The 21,142-nt window shown below is 36.6% G+C and overlaps 3 protein-coding genes and 1 long non-coding RNA gene across 17 annotated transcripts; 2 read left to right on the top strand and 2 right to left on the bottom strand.

Annotated features, from left to right (window-relative positions):
• Positions 1–2,575: 2,575 nt before the first annotated feature.
• On the bottom strand, positions 2,576–17,722 carry LOC114872198 (sex-lethal homolog). 14 transcript variants are annotated; one of them, XM_029179167.2, is made up of 8 exons: positions 17,625–17,722; positions 17,474–17,538; positions 17,124–17,383; positions 14,288–14,627; positions 14,035–14,210; positions 13,840–13,953; positions 12,946–13,106; positions 2,576–6,219 (listed from the first exon to the last, which is right to left on the bottom strand). In XM_029179167.2, the coding sequence occupies exons 3-8, from the start codon at positions 17,177–17,179 to the stop codon at positions 5,966–5,968; spliced, it is 1,101 nt and encodes a 366-aa protein (XP_029035000.1). In that variant the 5' UTR covers positions 17,180–17,383; positions 17,474–17,538; positions 17,625–17,722; the 3' UTR covers positions 2,576–5,965. The 14 variants fall into 14 exon arrangements, with proteins under 14 accessions (XP_029035000.1, XP_029034999.1, XP_029034998.1 ...); XM_029179166.2 differs by having other exon boundaries at positions 17,124–17,380; XM_029179165.2 differs by having other exon boundaries at positions 17,124–17,331.
• LOC114872217 lies at positions 6,231–7,272 on the top strand. The gene is made up of 2 exons (XR_003788732.2): positions 6,231–6,458; positions 6,568–7,272. It is a non-coding gene; the product is annotated as an uncharacterized LOC114872217 (long non-coding RNA).
• A 168-nt stretch (positions 17,723–17,890) lies between the features above and the next one.
• On the bottom strand, positions 17,891–19,876 carry LOC114872209. Its single transcript, XM_029179197.2, has 4 exons — positions 19,646–19,876; positions 19,040–19,141; positions 18,462–18,961; positions 17,891–18,381 (listed from the first exon to the last, which is right to left on the bottom strand). The coding sequence occupies exons 3-4, from the start codon at positions 18,756–18,758 to the stop codon at positions 18,103–18,105; spliced, it is 576 nt and encodes a 191-aa protein (XP_029035030.1). The 5' UTR covers positions 18,759–18,961; positions 19,040–19,141; positions 19,646–19,876; the 3' UTR covers positions 17,891–18,102.
• LOC114872194 (histone deacetylase 3) lies at positions 19,305–21,090 on the top strand. The gene is given in 2 exon segments (XM_029179159.1): positions 19,305–19,783; positions 19,785–21,090. Coding segments are annotated over 2 exon segments (1,302 nt in total). The 5' UTR covers positions 19,305–19,651; the 3' UTR covers positions 20,955–21,090.
• Positions 21,091–21,142: the final 52 nt, after the last annotated feature.

Raw genomic sequence — 21,142 nt, 5'->3', positions numbered from 1 at the left:
GGGACTTCGTGCAGGATGGTCGTGATATCGTTTCTCTTTCATTTTCGCGTGTTTTCAAGGTTCATTAAAATTAAATGAAAGAAAGTGTAGTGTGCCAGAACGCAATTGTTAATCAATCTTGAAGAGGTCATTCTTTTCGCTGGTAGTTTCATTGTTCTGAAAGAAGAATTAAAAATTTTGTTATTCTGAAAGTTTATGTACGATTTGTTGAATGAAAAGATAAATAAATAAACGCGTTACTAGTTCTAGTTGTGTCTAGAGGGGCAGGAGGCTTCTGTTTTCCTGTGAATATCGCGCTGGGCGGAAACGAATATCTTTTTGTGGGCCACGCGTGTTTGGTAAGCTGATTTATCGGGTGTTCTACGAACAACGGATATCTGCTGATGTTACAATATCTTCTGGACAACACATTTTCCTATTTAATCTCCAAGCTAGAACTTCCTACCTTCTTGAACCTTGTATAGCTTCATAGCGTTACTTCCTCGTTGCATTGTATAGCTGCAAGTTAAGTACTCCAATTTATTCTAATTCTAAGCTACCCAAGGATGATCTTGAAAGATTTCTTCAGGCTAACTAAAAAGATTTTCTCAATGAATTTTCCTTTTTCAGCAATGAAGAAATTGCAATTTTAATCACAGATTATAGTCTTAATAATAAAAGAAAAATGTAGTTCCTCTTCCTTTTTGATACTGAACAAGGGTGGACCGTGTGGCTTTCAGCATCGTCGACTTCTATGTTCACAGAAACTTCGAAAAATGTTCAATTTAAGGCCTTGCTTCGAGGACCACCTGGTATGTTTTTCTGTTGGGCAGATAACAGTCTTCAGCTGCCTTGGGGTCACGAATAAATGAATTACAATGGAGGAAAAACTGCAGCGTGCTTTCGAGCTCGATCATATCACATGTATTAACACGTTCATGGGACATGTATGCCTTAGCAGGCTATATTTCACCTTATGCCCTAAAAAAATCATATTCTTCCTTTAGATTTTTATGCTTTATTTAGTTTATTATATACGTTGATCCTAATCTTGTGCCATTTAGAGAAAGAGTTACTTATTTCAGGGTTGCCTCTTCAAGGGGCCAGCTTCCTTGCCATCTGTAAGAGGACCTCATAGATAATAATAATGAAAAATTAATACTTGTGGCAAAGTGTGGACTAAATTAGTATCTTGAACATCTGAATGAATACCTATCATCTCATGGGACAGAGTGAGAGTCTCTTTCTTTGTTAGTATAATTGTTGTGATCCATGATGACTCATACACGCCGGACTATTGTTGATTTTTCTCTTACAGATTAACAAGGCAGCGTCGATGCACTACATTATATACTTTAATTAATGCTCCTCGTACAAATTGAGAAAATTTCTTGATAACTATAATTGATATGAAATAATAAAAGAATGTTTGACCGATGGCTAGTTAAATCGAGCCTTGACCTGTCTGGAAAGTTCATTGTATGATTAAAATACTGCTGCAGCTTTCGTAGTCGAAATCATTTAATGCGATAATTGAACGTTCTCCTTGCTGCGTTGTTTCCCGGAACAATGATTTTATCGTTTCTTGTGTCACCCTTCGGCTTACTGAACTTGTAAATTACAATTTTCTTTCCGAACCTTGTAGCTTATTCTTTCTGAAAAGAACAATAAAGCTTAATGGAGTCTTGAATTTTGAGCTCGCCATGCGTGAAGCAGATGTTCACGTTTCGTTTGACGTTAAAGAAACGTTAAAAGAGAATTTCGGAGACGGCTTTCCTGCCCGTCCCTACCGGGAAAAGGGGGAGGAAAAGCACACTCCGGTCAGGTCAAGGGACGAGGACGATTGTAGTTAACGAACCAGAAAAGTTCCCTGTAACCGTGTCAAGAGAGATCATCGACTCACCGTGTCAACCCCAAAGGTGCTTCGCGCGTCAAAGCGTGTTTTGCAAGCAAAGCCACCCTCAACATTTTGCAATCTTTAATCGCTTTCACAAACATTCATTCGTTTTATCTTGCATGCAAATAAAGGAGATGATAAAAAGCTGTCCTCTCAAGTGCTGATGATGGGATCAGAGAAAGCATTCTGTGGATTTAGGTGTAGGTTTCATGCCCCTAGCTGATTTCTGCAATTATAAATTATGAATGAGTAAAATTATAAAAGAAATGATTTTGTAGAAATGAAAAAGAAATTTTAAGGATCTACCTTTGATCAGATGTTGAGGATCAAAGGAGGAATTTGAAGAAAGGACTTGCAGTTCAGCTTGGAATTCTTATATGAAAATGTGCCTAGGGTTTTCCATATCTTCGTATGTCATTCTTAGAGCAAGTTTTACCAAGGTGATATCTCACCGCCTCTTCCTGTTTCCTCTTCCAATATTACTGGCTAATCTCTAGACCGCAGCATCCTGTGGGTGGAGAAATCAGCTTGTTATAAAGTTTCTGTACAATGTTCAAAAATGCTCAAACCGAAAGTATTCTCCGCACAATGTACATCCTCTCTGGACCAGAATCTTCAAGCTGTTGGATACTCGAGGTCGGAGAGAAAAGTTTCAGTGTTAGTGTGTGATGTGAAAAATACACGGTTCTTTGTAAGCGGTTCAGTTAAAATCTTGTAAATTGAACAGTGTACACGGACAGAAAGCTTCCAACACTTTTACAATACTGTTTACAGGAGTGTTCTGGAATTGGAGTACAGATTGAAGAAACCACAAAACGTTTCTAGGCTGGGTACGTTGCGGCTCGTCATCGGGCACTTTGCTTCATTAACAAATGCAAGCTGCCTTTTGAAGGGCAACAACGTACTCGGTTGATCGCATCAAACTTTTTCCATTACTTTTTTTTTTTAACAATTGTTCAACTTCTTTTTTTTTTCTTTCTTTTTTCTTTTTTGTACAAGTAGAAAACTGACGAGTCGTGGTTCGACGCGACTACAATAAATAACTGTTTCACAAGAATTCCTGACTACATTTTCTCGCCCTCTTTGCACAACAGATTACATACAACCAGTGGAATTTTTCCGTTTACAGATATTTTATTTCGTCTTAAATAATTAGATCTTAGAACTATGAATTATCGAGAGAGAGAGAGAGAGAGAGAGAGAGAGAGAGAAAGTCAGAAAGAGCGTATGATTGTATGAATGTTGTTAACAAAAGAATCGTTGATACAGTGCAGGATTCGTTTCATTTGTTAACACGTTCCATGTCCTATGGGTGACCATCGGTGACCCACGACATTTATCAGAGGCACAACTTTAATTAACTAAGGGATAATATTGTTCGCAGAGACAATATTCTTTGATTCACCGCTAAACTGGGCAAAATCGTAACATTTCCGATAATTAAACACGTAAAATACGATTTTTAAGTTTGACTCGAAGCCTTCGACCATCAACGCAGAAATGGTGTACAGCAGGGAACATGTTAACAAAAACGAACGCACTATCGGTGCCATAGAAAATTCGAGTTAATGAGATAAAGGTGACTACGAAGAGCGTTTTCTTCTCTTTTTTCTTTCCTGAAATCCTTTTCCCTTTTGAACAGTCCCGCAGCGAACGCGCAGCTGCGACACGAAATTCTAATAAAAAAATAAAACACACAAAAAAGAAACGGAGAAAGAAGAAACGGAAAAGAAAATCTAGCTGGCTTCACGATGATACGTAATAAGGCAATTTCGATTTTTAAAATGTTCGCGTGAAATTTGTCCCCTATAAAAAGTCAGTCTCATTTCTTTTTTCCCTTTCTATAACGTGCCGCGGATTAATGGCGTGTTTCCGTTACAATTTTTATGTACACTCTGGCGCAACCTGGGCTTCTCTTAATTATCGGTTAATTATTCTTTTAACTGAGAGAAACCTAAACTGCACACGACCATGCAACTAACTCTTATCAGTCCGGAAGACAACGACGGTGCATCAGAGGTTCGTTTAATTCGTTTAATACATTCGTTTTTTTTTTTGAAGTACACGAATGACAATCTCTAAAAGCGAGTATATTTTTCAGCAGTACCAAAATAATTTTGATTTCTAAGCGTAAAAAGCTTTCAGATACCAGCAACCATCGTTGTCCAACGCTGTACGGGGAAAACACCTATCCCCTTTCTGCACGCTGACTCGAATAAAACTTCTTAACGTGAAACGTTCGATAAAGTTTCAAGAGTTAGAACCATTAAAAAAGGAAATGTACAACAACACGTAGAACTCTTAGCTTTTTACTTCCAACGTGCCCCCCCCTACACGCAAGATAAAACGCTTAACCGTAAAGGAAAACCAGCATTCGACACCTACATCTTTCTTTTCTCTCTTAGCTTCTAGATTAGCCGAGCATACTTGAAGCTGATCAAAGCTAAGAGAACCCTGTACTCGTTCCAATTTAACTATAATATTACACAAGTTTATTGGACAGAAGCATACACGTAGAATCTCCAGTTGAGTCATTGACAGGTACTTTGTTCAGATATACTGAATTGTCACGATACACCAATGATTGAAATATAGTTCTACTTTTCGAGAGGTACCTCTTAATCCAACCCTCAACAAAATTCTTTTACACTTTAACGAAGATTTCCTGCTTTTGGCCAGTAAACGTGTTTTATTTAAACATAAGGAATCGCGTGTCGACTGCCAGAAGAACAATAGAATTCCTGTGAACGATCTCAGAGCCGCGATAACAGAGATAATTTAGCACGGTGTAACTTTGCCACCGAGCATGACTAATTTCGCTCTAAAGTGACGAATCGGTGGCCAAGCGATTTGTACCTCAACAACGCGTTACGTTCGACGAGGATCGTTTCATCGACGGGACCGAACACGCCACTAATTTAAACGCACAATAGAACGAAGGTAATATAAAAGCTAGACGAGGGATCAGAGGTCATAACGATAAAAAGGGATGTCGATGAAGTGGCGATCAGCGCAATCTGTTCGCTTCGAAATCGTTTACAATTAAGCTCTGTCGAACATTTTTAAAATCTTCAACGAACAACGTCCTCCTCAAAGACCGAGCTTCGACGGAAGAGACTTTGCTGATGTGTCTCCCGACGAAGCTGAACTCTTTCAATGGAAATCTCGTGACGAGAAGAAGTTAAAATTTATTCAAGCAGTCGATCGAATTCGGTGACACAGACGTTAGCTTACATATGTATATTTGGAGGGCTTGCAATGGACCTAATCTGTTTCAAGGCTTTTAACCCTTTTGCTACAACGAAGCTAGCCAAAGTGCTTTAAACTCATCAATTGATTTAAATAAGCGAAGAATTCATTAATCATATGTACAATTTAATCAAGCTTTTAATTTTAACAATTATTTAGACCCTTTCAAAGAGGTTGATTGGTGCTCCATTATAGTGGCCTACATAGGGGTAACAGATTATCACAGATAGTAATGTTTATGGCTTAGGTGTAAAATGTGTCCTTTAAAAAAATTTTCTAATGTTTCCACTTTCCTAAAGGACACTGTTTGTACCCAGACTCCTGAAAAACTACTATCTATAAATAGAGGTAAGTTTCCAAAGGACCGCTATAATGATCTTCTGTAGTGAAAGGGTTAAAAACCAGTGATCTAAGTCCTTTTAAAGAACTCGAGCTGAACTACGATTAATCGAGACGACCCACCAACCATGAATGGGTCTCGAGTGTCCATCACTGGATGTACAAATACTAGGTGTTCCGAGCTTTGGTACAGGCACGTAGAAACATCATTAAATACTATGCATCGCGCAGAATAATTTACAGATTCGTGGTATCAGTCTGTCCCTAAGCTTCCCGAGCTACAAGGTCCGCATCGACGAGAAACACGACGTCAGGCTGCTTCGAGCGCGTAGCATCGTGTACCCTGTGTATCGAGGAGCAACTTGGTTGATCCTCGATGTCCTCTTCCTGTTCTCTCAGCGATTACGAACGGCAACGACGATCGTCGCAGCTTGCTCTCCGGTTGAACGCAGAAAGGTACGTGGTTGGTGCTGTTTTGCTCGCCAGGTTGTCGACGCTAGGTCACCAGAAATGCGATTGTACGTAACCACCGCCCATCCCTATGGGATTGAAACGATGAGGATGAATCTTCTCCATTCTCATGGCTCCTGGCCCACCGCTTCCTCCAATGAATCCACCGTGTGGTCCTCCACGTGGTCCGAATCCACCTGCTCTGCCCAGCATCCCTGGACCACTGCCACTGATACCCATGCCCATTCCTGGTGGTCCACTGACGCCTCTGCCTCTTCCTCCACCGCTCAGGCTACCACCAGTACCTGTAAACAGTTGTTTCAGTCAATCAAATGTCTTTTTAATTAACATAATTTTCTTTTTACAGGAATTGAAGCTTGAATAATACTGGAGAAGGTAGTGGTGGTGGTGGTGGTGGTGGTGGTGGTGGCGAATAAAGTGGACATCTGTTAGACTTTCCTTTCTAATGTTTTAATCAAATTTAACGAGCAACTACAGTATCACGTGGAATCACGTGTGACCGGTAGCAACGAGAATAAGAAAGGTATGTATAAGATACTCGTGTCAACCGGAAGGAACGAGACACGCTGGTTTAAATCTACATCTTTCTCTCTCTCTCTCTCTCTCTCTCTCTCTCTCTTTCATGTGTTCAGTTTTGTCCTGACAACTTGTTCGGGTCATTCTGATGATGGTAAGTATCTTAATACATTATAATGGAACAATTAGAAGAATCTCAGAATAGAATTCAACCCTTGTATGGGCAACCCCACTTATCCACTTCTATACTTCTGTTAACAATTTTTTATATTATTGTAAAAATACTGCAAAATCACTGTGGATCCCTATTCTCCAAGGACATTCTAACGTTGATGTATCTTTTTAAAGTAAAAATTTGTGCAAAAGATTTAGATGTTAAAGCTTCAGCGTATAACTGGTTGCCCGTTCAAGGGTTGAACACTTGAATTGCCTCTTTACATTTTGTTATTGTGACTGTCCCATGAATTCTGAAGTTAATCCTTTATGATAGGAAGCAGTGAAATGATCTGATAAATGAAGCGCCCGAAGGAAATCATCAGCACAAAATCTGCAACCGGCGTTTAGGATGCCACGCACTCGATGTTCAACGCGTTCGAATAGAAATATTCCGTACAACAAGTGTTACTTTGATCGGTTTAATCTACCATACAATCGTGTATATATTATGTATATGTAACGTGTCCTTTTTGTGTTCCTTTTTGCAAGCGCAAAGCGGACAGGAGGATCGTGAGATATTCTTTCTCTCTTGGAAAGGAAAAGAAGGAATCTTAGCTGAGTAGTTTGGCGTGGCCTAAAATAAAAGAAGAACAAAATTAATTTGACCTTGCAACGAATTCTGATATAATGTATTTCCTTTCTGATTCAAGTGCAATGAAATTACACTCTTCTCGTTATTTCTTATAAATTTACATTGTTAAGGTAAACAAAAGAAGAAATATTAAAAAGCTGTAGTTTAGTATTCAAGATAATTACACACGAAGGTCTAAAGAAATGATCTACATAAATATTTCATTAATATTCTTCATACAAAATGCATTTCATATGCAACAACCTGAGTATACCAACAGAAAATACTGAAATTGAAAATTAACAAAAAAGATTTCTTTCCTAGTTTTGATATAATTTAATTATTCTGCTTCCGACAGTAAGTGCCACGAGTTCCGGTTCACTTTGCGTATCGTTGAAACGCTATTAATTCTAATCCGAGATCAATTTACAGTAAATTCTTTTCTCTCAGAAGAAGAAGAGAAAAATACGACGAATGTATTATTGGGAATGTCGCAGGCATTTTTAACCGAGTGTCATTCATCTCAAAAGAGAATTCTCTGTCCCTCGATTTTTCATCGCTCTCCTATCTATTGTAAACATTTCGTTCTTTAATAACAATAAAACACGACATTCTTCTTCAATGATTCTTTGATTATTTTCATCCTTCATCTTTGATCTTACAAAAAAGAATCATATTTTTTCTTTGAAAGAATTATGTTTATAATTATTTTACAAAAATAAATATCGGTTATCCTTTTTTCGTAGTGTAATTCAATGAGACACGAGATGTTCTTTTGCAAGATCAAAAACGAAGAGATATTGTGCGTTGGGAAAAATCGGATTTTTCCAGGAAAACAGTGACAAAGAGGAACGAGTGACAGAGAGCGAGGAAAAGAGTAGCGAGTTTTATCGGATTCATATTTTTTTTTTCATCGTGTGTTTTTCGTTTTTTTTTTTTCTTTCATTCTCTCTTAGTTTTTGTTTTCCTTATTCCATATCACAGCCATCATTAGCGCTACTGGACTTCGGGATTCACCATTTCGTACAATCTTCGAACCGTTAAACCTTACGATTTACTACTTAACGCGTTAAAAATTCGAATTTCCACTAGGAGATCCGTCCGCTTATTTACAAATAAACCATTCGCGTCATTCTTTCGTTTAAACAAAATGAAAAAATCAAAAGGATGTGTGCGAAACAATTGCAAGTTCCATGAATTCATTTTTTCCAAAATTTCTTTATTTCAATGGAAAGAATGACACGAGTTGGTTTTCGTAACATGAATAATAATTCTGAAGGAATTACGTGAAATCTTATCAGCTAATTAATTCATTTATCCAACCTCCGCCTTTTATCCTGCCGCTGCGATTTGATTTTTCTTCTTTTCATTTTCAAATGTTAACTCGCAACGATAGGAATAATTTGACAAACAGACGCATGCGGGAACGGCTGAAATACCGGCGCATTCGCAATATTAAATTCTCCTAAAACAGAGAGAGCTTTCATCTTTTTATTCTGATCTTCAATCTTTATTTCTTTCTTCAAGGGAATGCACAACCAATTTCTGCATCAAGAGATTTAATTAACTAGGATCTATACTAATATTATATCTATCTACAACTTAGCTTTCTTAATTACTATTTACTTTTGATAGTTCAAGTGTTCATTCATAAGCTTGTACATGGAAGAACATTTTTCTAATTAGTTAGCAACAAGATACTTTTGTTAATTTAAAAGAACACACTCTTAGTAGTTGGATACTCTAATTATTTCACCACCTAGTAATCTATTTTTCAATCTTTTCCCTTATAAAGCAAGAAATGAAATATCGAACGATTTTAAGAAAAGGTTGTACACCCCCGATTCTTAATATTAAGCACCTGAACGCATTATTATAACGAGCGAGGTGGATCGTACCTCCTACTTGGATCTATTTAATTTGATAACGTCAAGACGGACACATCGAGAAAACGTCCTGATGGATCGCTTGAATCGCGAGAAAACTTTAAAAAAGGAACGATTGTCAGGATCGTAGGAGATACATCTCTTTCTAGCTAACTCGAGATCCAACCTCCTCTGAAAACGCTTCGATCCGTATATGTATATATATAATATATATGTATATGTATATTAGGATTAAAAGGACGAAAGTTGTTAACAGCGAAAATCATTTAACGAGGAGAAAAAATCGGTATCCTCTGATAACGATTCTTCCTTCTATTTAATCTCGTTTACATTTAACACAGTGAATCAGTCCTAATTAACACGTTCCCAGTGTTTATTATTCCTTTAACTTAAAGTATACAAATATTTTTGTTAATTTGTTAAAAGAAAAATTCTTCCCGAACGCTACATTCTCTTTCGTAGTGTTATGTTAGAAAAATAAAAATTAATATAAATAATAGAAAAATGTTATAAAGAAACGTGTTAATTATAGAGATGATTCTGCAACGGTATCGTGATCCTTTCACGAAATTAATAGTCTGTAAATACTTTCACTATCTACAATCCGCTGGGTATCGTTCAGTGGAGACTATCGACGAACAGATAGTTGTAAAAATTGTGCAATTACTCGCGGAAACACTCGTCTAGTTACTCAAAGTTGTAGAACAGAGAACAACTTGGTTCCTCTATGTAAGTAAAACTCAGAAACTCTTCTGTTATGATACAATCATTCGGATAGACTGTGAATCTTTATACTGTTATTTCAATATATTGTAAATGCATAAACATTCCCAATCTAGTCTTGTGTCCGTTTAACGCGTTGATCTCAATGGAAATCTGGATTTATAAATGATCTTTGATTAATGTAACCCAAGAAGAAGAATTTGCATCCATTGTGTCAATGCATTAAACAGCACACGCTACAAAGAGTATTCTGATGCTTTAACACTTTGATGTCTGATGTCATGTACTGCTTACAATTTGTGAATTGGTAATTTTGCAGGGTACGTTACAGAAGCTCTTAAATATAAACCTTTCAGATAACAAGAAAGGTGCATAAAATTACAAGGGTCCCATGAAACACTCAGCCATCAAAGTGTCGAGACTGTATCTGGCCGCCTCGCTTTTGAAGGAGGATGATTCTCCTACATGATTCTCCAAAAGATTACAAAGATAAAATACATGTTTACAATCGTTGAGCAAATCGTGGAATTAACGCTCGGTGTTACAGACAAGTTCTGACGTGTCGCGCGAATACAAAAGCGAAATCGTTGGAACGGAACTGCGCTCATAGAAAAAACGGAAGTCCCTAAAGACCGTCACGAAATCCCCCGAGTCGCTGGGGATACTTTTCGCATTACAATAGTAACAACGTGCTGATATAATCGCGCTTAATCATACCGATCTTGTCACACCAATGGGAGAGAATTCGTGAGCATAACTGCAAGGGTAACGATCAACGAGTACGAACAAGAATGCGTTCTTCTCTTTAATAAAGATAATGCGCGTAACGTTGGTATTTATTCCTGGTCGGGTACAGACGTTCCCCTTCGTGGATTGGCGAGCATAGAAATGAAAATGGCATGTTAAAGAGTTATTCGAGACACTTAGAGGGTATTTGCGTACAGTATTAAACAAATGTACCTTCCTCCAAAATAAAAAAATCATTATCTTTTGCTATACAAATTCATTTTTACTTCTTAATCTCTTATTCTACTTTCGAAATACATTTGTTTATTACTTCGTATGATAATCGCTCGACATAGGACATAGCCATGCATTGAACAAGTTTTCTGTTAAAGCCACACGTTTCTGCAAATGCAATCTGTTTCAGAACTAACGGATTAGCAACGACGCTCGCTAAATAATAATTATTCGCAGGCATATAACAATGTGTGTGTCAGGGGAGCCGCATACTTTATATGCTGCTCGATACGCAATTAGACAATTAGCATTTCTAATATACAATGTGCTTTTGTGTAACTGCCACCACCTACTCTCAATTTTGAGCAACATACAAAGACGAGCCATGGAACATTGTGTTACAAAAAATCCTACTTTGAATAGAGAGAAAATACGTTTTTTGTTTAACATAAACACTGCAAAATTCATCAGTCGCGCTGTGTTTCTAATATATAAAAAAATGATCTTTAATCCTAAGTGTTTATATGCACTTAATTGAAAAAATGATAATAAAATTAAAAAAAAAAAAAAAGAACGTAATTCACGCTCACATTCATTGAAGGATCATAAGAGGGGATAACAAATTTCTTGTTCAACAGAAAATGTATTTCCAAAGTCTCTTAAGTGACAGATAACAAAACATTTATATGTATAGGAAATGCAACGCTTTATCAAAAAGAAATAAAGAAAAAAGATTACAAATAGCTTAAAGTCGTACGTAAATATACAATCATTGCTGACACAAAGATAGAACTAGGATGATGTTCCACAGCGTGGCTTGAACAAATTTGAGAAACGACGAGGCAAAATCAACATAGTAACAGCAGCAGCGGCAACTAGAAAAACAGAGTTACAATATTCGTTGACCCAGGCAACGTCCAAAAACAAATGTCTAAACCAGCCTTTGTGTGCAGAATACAACTCAGCAAGTGTTCTTTCTTTTTTTTCTTTCTTTCTTTCTTTATAACCACAAGCTGCCACTGATTAGCGGAATACAACAATTGTTCAGTTTCTGTTTCTTGTTCGTTCACTAAAAGATCATCACACAACAAAACTTTTTTTTTTTTTCTATCACAGCAGCACTACATTTGCATTCTTGTGTCCATCTGCAAAGGGAATCTCTTTCAACCACTGCCAGAGTCTTCTCTCTTAACACGTGAAATAATTTCATGCGCACAACTTTTCGTAAAACTTGTAACAAAAACAGAGAGAACACAGAGGAACAAAATAGGCGCGACAAGAAACGTGTCTCCACAATATTCGCAGAAAATCTGCTGCATTATTCGTTGCACGCATTAGAACGCAAACAGCTTTTTCAATCTTCGCTGTACTTTGACTTAGATGCAGCCATATCTGGCAAACAATTCAAATGTTAGACATGTTTTCACACTTCTCACATGCTATCAATGATGCAAAGGGTCTTTCGGTTCGAATCGATCCAACTCTCAAACATACAACGAAAATGAAAAGATTCTGGCTGAAAGATCATCTACATCCTTAACAGCATATTCGAAAAAAGATACAACAAAATTTGATACACCTTGCAACTACGTTATGAAATACATTAAAATGAAATCGCTACCTGTTTCACTTGCTCGCGTGTCATCGCAAGAAAAGAAAAAAACGAACAAAACACGATGATTTGAAAATGAGCTGGAGAGAGAGAGAGAGAGAGAGAGAGAGAGAGAGAGAGAAGAGAGAGAGATAAAGAGAAGATGCGTTCTATTTGAACAAAAAAAAAAGAAAAGAAAAATATTTCTTTCAAATTTTGGTGCTTCTACAATTCCAACAACGGTAATAAAAAACTTAACGGTTTACTGCGACTTTAGAAAAATTCATAGAAAGCCAAAATGCAAATCTCACACCTGTCAGTAAAAATCTATCTATATTTTCAGTTTAGTTATATGTGCAATCAAATATCTGATGATGGTTAAAACGTCGATTAGTTGAGCTAGAAAAGAAATTGATTTAATTTCAAGAAAAGAATGATTTATCGACGTTTCATTGTATTATCAAAATGACAATTTCTACTGTCAGGTTGAAGAGAAAAGAAATTCGGGCAAGATCAGTTGTATAAGTGAACAACCGAAGTTACTTACCTCGACTCTGGTTGTATCCAGCTTGCCATCCTGCATAGTACGCCGCTTTTTGTTTTCCATGTTCCTCCGCGATTTTTACGCTAAGTGGCTCTGATCCGCCTTCTGGTATTGTGCCGTGTAGCCGCGCGATCGCCTCTTGCGCCTCTTCCCGTTTATCGAATCTAAAAAAATGAGATATCTTAAAATGAATTCTTTAATTTCTCAACTATCCGTTGGCACAGAATCGCGAGATTCTCTGCCAGCTGCAGGTCTTATAAAAGATTCATCAGGAGCGGTCTAGAGGGTCATTAGAATCTGCCAAAATTAAGAGAAATTGTCAAACTAGATCAGATTCTATTTCCAGTTAGTTGACACAGTTTAAGTACTATTTTCCTGCCACAAATCACTACTGCACCACAATTCATGTTTTTCGTAGGTAAGTAGGTCAGTAGTTAGTAAGTGGGGTAAATCGAAATTATGCAAGTCAAATGCGGCAGAGAGCTGTGCAAAAATAATTTGGCAAGCAAAGATCTTGGAAAATAAATAAACGGACGATATGCATGACTAGCCATTGCATAATGACGAGGGATAATTTATTCAACAGAGAACAGCTGTTTTATCGTTTTCAAATGTATCCTCGTACTTCGAAAGCATAAGTTACACGTATGAAAAAAATAGTAACTGTTTAAATAAAAAAATACGGAACAGGTAATAATTTTCTCACGATACTTCTATTACATCTTGTTGCCGCTTCCCTAATTATGACAAACACGGCACCATGCCAATAAACATAAACTATACTCTTCGTTAGCACAGCTATTTGCTCTACTATGCTAAGTGATATTCTTTTGTAATACAAAACTTCGCTGGAGCTGTTGGTAATTCAAGATCACGAATATCAGGAAAGTAACGTACCTTACAAATGCCACACCTCTTGGTAAACCAGTGATTTTGTCTTTGAGAATATTTTTTTGTACGATATTACCATATTTGCTAAATATATCATCGATCTGGCTTTCCGTTATATTTCTAAATAGAAAAGAAAAATTCAGTATTATTGTTGTACGATTTCGCGCACACATTCAACGAGTATTTATTAACGTATTTTACCTTGGTAAATTTGTAACATAGAGATTGGTTTCTTTGATTTCTTCACCGGATGGTCGTGCGAAAGATACTTTTAGTCTTTTGTTTTGAACCTGAAGCCCGTTTAAGGTGTTTATGGCTGTGGCCGCATCTTCGGCTTTTGCGTAATTAACGAACCCAAAACCATAACTGTATCCAGTCTATAAAATTAAAAGACACGTGTAGATTACATATACATAGTTGAACTAAAAGAAATGGATTTCTAAAATCAATTTACTTTATAATCTTTCATAACGCGACAGGATTCCACAGGTCCAATAGTTACAAACAGACTGTAAAGATCCTTCTCTGTCATACTTTGCGGTAGATAGTTGATGATTAAGTTAGTTCTTGGTTCTTCGTTGCCTTTCATTTGTTGATGGGACTGCTGTTGTTGCTGGGGTAGTTGTTGGGGCTGTTGCTGGTGCTGCTGTTGTTGTAGTTGTTGCTCTCTTTGATCCGTCATTTTGGTAAGCTCTATAGGATCTTGTTCCACTTTTCCGCTTGCAGTTTGGTTCTGCTGTTCTTGTTGATCCGCGTCCGTTGGCTGAGAGTTCGGCAACTGTTGCGTACTCCAACTGATATTTCCCAGCGAAACCATTGATGGAATCAGCAAATACAAAAAATATAAACAAAGTCATTACTACTTCTTCCCCGTGCAATGCCATGATCGTTGCTCAGTCTGCGCTTTTTGAATGCTCTCGCTTTCTTAAGCAATTTAAAATAAATAGAAAATAAATCTGCATATATACATATATGTATATGATGCCAGACCTGTATATCAGAAACAAACAAACAAAGGCAAGTAAGGACAAAACGGAACCAGCTAGTAGCCATGAGTAAAACAAACAAAATTCAACCAATAGATAGCGCGTTGATTGCTAAGAGAAGTAGAATATTGTAGATAGAATTGGAGCAGAATATCTGATTAATAAATAGCTAAGGAAGAATCATGCATGAGAATATACAGAAAATTTATTAGTACTGGTTCAGTTCTATATGTGCTAACAATACAAAAAAAAAAGAATATTCATGTACAAAATACCTGTATCATAACCTTTTTATATGCAACCATAACAGAAAAAGTGAAATACTTATTGATAAACCAAGGAAATATAACTTAACTAGAGGCAGAAAAGAAACTTTGAAAAAAAATAATACTTAAAAGAAAAACTATCTCCAAATATACTAACTTTTTTTCTGTGTTTATCTAGCTGCGGGTTCAACGAATTGTGAAAAAAAAAAAAAGAAAAAAATATAGAGAGAGCACGCTTCGTTGACGAGAACTTCCGCGTACTCGAGCGAACGTGTCTGGTTTGTTTATTGTTTACCGATTGTACTCGATTTTTACTAGGGACCGAATCACGGCCAGCCAAACGCTCCAATTCTTTACGGTCATTCATCGATAGCCAACGATAAATTCCTCCCGTAGAGTAATTTCCGATCAATAATTTCCGTAGAAAGGAAAGAAAAAAAAAAAAAAAACTTCACTCGACGGAATTCCAGGACACAGGTAACCCTTTGACCTTATTTTAAAGAGGCCCGGGGAAAAGCGTATGGCCCGGCGGATTCGTGAATCGACCAAGCTGTCAGAATATGGAGGGAGTGAGAAGAAAAGAGGGCACGGGAGCGGGAAGGACAGAGACGGATAAATGGGTAGAAGATACACCTTCGGTAGAAATAGGGTAGAGGTAACAGAAAGGAAGTGAATAAAACATACGTACCGAAGCAGGAGAGAATCAGTGAAAGAAAACGCTGAATAGTGGGATCAACGGAAAAGAGTAGCACGCACTCACTCGTGACACGCGCGTATATGCAACTCTCTCAATGTACGCCAACAATTATGTAAGCTCGCTGCACCATCGCGGAGCACATACTTGTTATCACTGATGCCTTTGATTCGATACTACGTTGATTCACGCTTGCCCGAGAATCCAACACAGAGAGTGGAGAGAAGCAGCGAGCGAAGAATCGCGGAGGAACACTTAATACCCGACACAAACGAAACGGCGTACGCAAACGTACTGAGCCCCAGCCCTGACCTGCCTCGCACGGCACCCTCTCGCGGCACGCTACCCCACTATATACCACTCTCACTCAGGAAATATGTATGTATACGTATAACGGCCAGGCTACACATGGGGCGGGACATCCCGCCTAAATTTCTGGCGCATGTTTACACGAATTCTATGCCAAATTTTCCTTCGTTATTCTAATCATCCAACAGTAATTTTTTAACAGACTGAACATACGACTATCCTTTTCATCGCCATCTTAGTCGTTATGATAAAATTAAATGATTACCGCAATCAATATTCTTATTACCTGTACAATTTTATATGTATATAGAGAAAATGTATGTATGCGAAGAAGATGTACATCTCTTTTTAAATGTTTATAATTGAACATACCTCGACAATGCCTCCCAGTAAGAAGCAGCAAACATCGCAAACTTCTCACGATATTTTTATGTAGTTTCTTTTTAAAACTATCCGAAATTTATCGTGATGGAACTTTGCAAACTTGAACAGGAGACTTTTGTTTCTCGAGCGGTCGCGTCTGTCATTTCTTACATTTCTGCTCTATTTTGTTTAATGAAACGAAGTTATTCTATTAATCATTGGAATTTGTAAAACAATTATAAAAAATAAAAAATACGTACGGTGATCTTTGAATATGTCTCTTCAAAAAAAAGTCAATCTTTTTGAATTCTACAAATCGTAAAATACTGCATTGCGCTATTACGCATTGCCACGCGATTAAATTTGCGGTAAACATACATACATGTTCTCTCGTTTTCCAAATAAAACTTGATAATTTGCGCAGCATAATAAAAATAACAGGATGATAAATGTAGTAAGAAGTTTCAAAGGCGTAAAAATAATCAAAAATATGTAAACAAATTATTATGCAGTAATAATCAATCAGGATATCTATAATTTCTAACCTCGACCTAGATTCTGTAACTAATCAAACGTGATAAATTCTATTAAATAGACTGTCACGAAATTGTATCTCTTTTTTTTTCCATATCACATTTTATAATAAGAATTACACGTAAATAGAAAACTTACTCCGTTTGGGGATTCATGTTGTTATGCGTATCTTCTTTTTTTTCGAGAAAATCCATTTCAAGTGTCCATAAAACATAACACCGAACGTTAAAATATCTTCTGTGGCAGGAAACGAATTTTCATTTTCGCATGCCAGTTGTGTCGCATTTTAGATGCATTTTTACATGCAACGATGCATTTTATTCTGATTTTCCTCTTCACGACTGCGCTGTTGATGCACACGTGCGCATTAGCCTCACAATATTAAAATAAATTGTCTACTTTTAAAATAAATAAATTTATAAATTAATCGTTCCTTTAATATTCGCAATTGTGATACAAATAAAATGTACTGCGAAAATTTATCGTACCTCTATTTCCTGACTAGTGAAGTTACTGCCACCTGATTTCGCAACGTTAACAAACGAACGACAAACTACGAATAACAAAATTATTCAATCGCGTTAACTTTTTATCAATTTATACGCTGTATTTTATTTAAATAAATGACAAACTGAATACCTGAATTTGAATATTTATATCGCAGTTTAGAACAAACGACAATCGGACGTAAAGGTTAGGTGTCAGTGGTGCATCTTCTTTTGAGCGCCACATCGATCATTTTTCAAACATTCTGAAGCGTCGATAACTTTCACTGAAAACTAATATTAAAATATTTCTTTTCAATTAAACATATATAAATGATTTCGTTTCATTAATTTCTTCTACTTTTTTATTAGATTATTGCAATAATAATAATAATTATTGATATAAATACGTATAAAAAGGTATAAATACATTATACATTGCATGTACATGTAAAGCAGCCTGATATTATAGATAATGTGTTAAGATAATAATATATTAGAGGGAATTACTACTTCAATAGAAAAATTGAATACATACTCCAATTATAAGTTGCACAAGGCACGCAATTTTGAATGCATTGCTAGGAAGTAAGGAGATCATTCTGTGAAACTCAATGAACATGGAAAGGACTTTATCTTAAGACAGAAAATCCTTTTGCTCTTGTGAAACGGAATGGCCTACATTGGATGTAATGTGCGTTAGATGATACAGGAGTATGCATGGGTGTCTCATTGTTTTCTTTATCCCATGCATGCCTAGGTGATTCGATGCCAAAAGGGCTGTAAAGTTTAGTTGGTGTTCGTCCAAGAATTTGACGAGAACGAGTTTGAGGAGTTTGCATCTTGGACATGTTGTTTGGAGACTGCTGTTCCTCCAGTCTTTGTCGCCTGCGCGTTGAACTTTTGAACTTCTGGATAATAGAAAATAAAAAAAATGTTAATGCACAATTAACGACTGCTGTACGACTAAAAAAATAAATTTTCGTCAGACCTGTGATATAGTTCCGAAAGTTGTACGAACGGAAGATATAGTTTTGGATAGTTTCTCGGCTCCACTTCGTAGAGCACGTCTCGAGTCTGCTGACATATTTCCGAGCGTTAAATTATTCCAGCTTCGATTGTCTTTCGACATTTTCTCCTTGCACGAATCGCCGGGTTTTTCCTTATCAAAACGATCCTGAAGGCGTCGTCTCAGATTCTTCGGATTCTTCGTAAGCTCGGACGAATTTTTGACACTTAGAACTTCCCGGTGAAATGTAAACGAAACGCTGCGCGAATCCGGTCGCATACTTTCAAACTTTCTTTTCCTCTTGGCCACTTGAACTAGTTACAATTTTAATAAAAATGTATTACTATAAAATACTGTAGATAAATAATACAAGAAGCAAATAATTCTCTTCATCCCTCAGAATACGTTAGAAAGCATCGTTGCCAACCGCCAGCGTCCATAAAATAAGAATGGCCGCGGCGTACCTGGTCAATTTGATGCCCCTTTATTTAAACACACAGAATAAAAATTAATATAAATTATGATTATTGATTGTTTCTGAAATTAATAATATATCTTACCTGAAAATTTAACGTTTGTTTAATGAAATGCTGTTTGACAAGTATTAAACGTTTCAATTTACCAATATGAGTATCGATTCTTCGATTTCATACAAAATTTTTCTGAAAAATATATTAACTAGTTTCAATTATATATTATACACTAATCAAATAACTATTTTTATACAAATAATGCTAAAGAAATGCGAATAATATTAACGGAGAAAATTTGTAATTATTTAAATACTAATTATGTCAAAAACAACTCTGTAGATGGCACTAGGAAACTGTCAAAGTGCGTTGAACGCTTTGTTTGTATCAGAATCAGAGCATTTGTAATTATTTATTTTATTGTTTATTTATTACTTATCACTCGATGGAAATTGAATGTAAAATTAATTCATCGTATTTTCTACTCAATGGCGATTATTCCGATCGAAGAAATACATATGTGATATTGGACGTTCAGGTTAATCAATTTAAAACGCTAAGAAAATCAAAGAAAATCATTAAACAATTTTAACTCTGTTACTTTATACGATGATTTCGTGGATATATTGACGAGGAAGGCATTCCATAATTCTGCATATAATATATACGTGAATATTTTAAAAGAAAGATTCTAACCTGAAAATGAGTTACAATAAAAAAGTATCGTATTTCTATAATCCTGACGTTGGAAATTTTCATTATGGTCCAGGACATCCGATGAAACCTCACAGACTTTCTGTAATTCATAGCTTAGTACTCAACTATGGTTTGCACAAAAAAAATGCAGATATATCGTCCATACCGTGCTAGCACCCACGATATGTGTCGTTTCCATTCGGATGAATACGTGGAATTCCTGCAAAGAGTAACACCACAGAATTTACAAGGATATACCAAATATCTAAGTCATTTTAATGTAGGAGATGATTGTCCTGTCTTTGAAGGATTATTTGACTTTTGCTCTATGTATACCGGTGCCTCTTTAGAGGGAGCTACCAAGTTGAACAACAATTGTTGCGACATTGCTATTAACTGGAGCGGAGGACTGCACCATGCAAAGAAATTTGAAGCCTCTGGTTTCTGTTACATCAACGACATCGTGATTGCAATTTTGGAGCTGCTGAAATATCATGCCAGAGTCCTTTACATAGACATTGATGTTCATCATGGGGATGGAGTTCAAGAAGCGTTCTACCTCACTGATAGAGTAATGACTGTATCTTTTCACAAATATGGAAATTATTTTTTTCCTGGAACTGGTGATATGTATGAGATAGGAGCAGAAAGTGGAAGATATTACTCTGTCAATGTACCTTTGAAAGAGGGCATAGATGATGCGTCTTACGTTCAAGTATTCAAACCAGTCATATCTCATGTGATGGAGTTTTTTCAACCGACAGCTATCGTCTTACAGTGCGGGGCAGATTCCCTTGCAAACGATCGTCTTGGTTGCTTCAGCCTAAGCACAAAAGGGCATGGAGAATGCGTAAAGTTTGTAAGAGATTTAAATATACCTCTGCTGACCGTAGGAGGAGGAGGATACACACTGCGAAACGTTGCACGTTGCTGGACTTATGAAACCTCTCTTCTCGTCGACGAACAAATTAGCAACGAATTGCCGTACACGGAATACTTGGAGTACTTTGCACCAGATTTCACGTTGCATCCTGACGTTGTAACAAGACAAGACAATGCAAACAGTAAACAATATTTAGAAGCTATTACAAGACACGTGTATGATAATTTAAAAATGATACAACACTCTCCAAGCGTCCAGATGCAGGATGTTCCATGCGATGCTCTGCCACCCGAGGAAGAGAGACAACCAGAACCGGATCCAGACTCTAGGCAAAATGTACAAGACACTGATAAAATAGTTGAACCAGCTAATGAGTATTATTCAGGAGAGAAAGACCAAGACAAGATGGATGTAAGTGAATCGTGATGAAGGAACGGATAAATTAGGCATTTTTAAAATAAGAATGGTATAAAAACATAAGAAACTGGAATGAATAATTGTAAATATTAAACACGAATTGTAAATATCATTGAATACATTAAAAATATTTTTACTTCTTCAACGATTATACTTAAAGAAAAATCCTATCTCCCATGATAAACAGGGTATCGTTT

This window comes from Osmia bicornis, chromosome 16, assembly GCF_907164935.1.
Source record: "Osmia bicornis bicornis chromosome 16, iOsmBic2.1, whole genome shotgun sequence".
Lineage (NCBI taxonomy): Eukaryota > Metazoa > Arthropoda > Insecta > Hymenoptera > Megachilidae > Osmia > Osmia bicornis.
The sequence above is the reverse complement of the archived record's forward strand: the minus strand, read 5'-3'. Positions and strand labels throughout refer to the sequence as shown.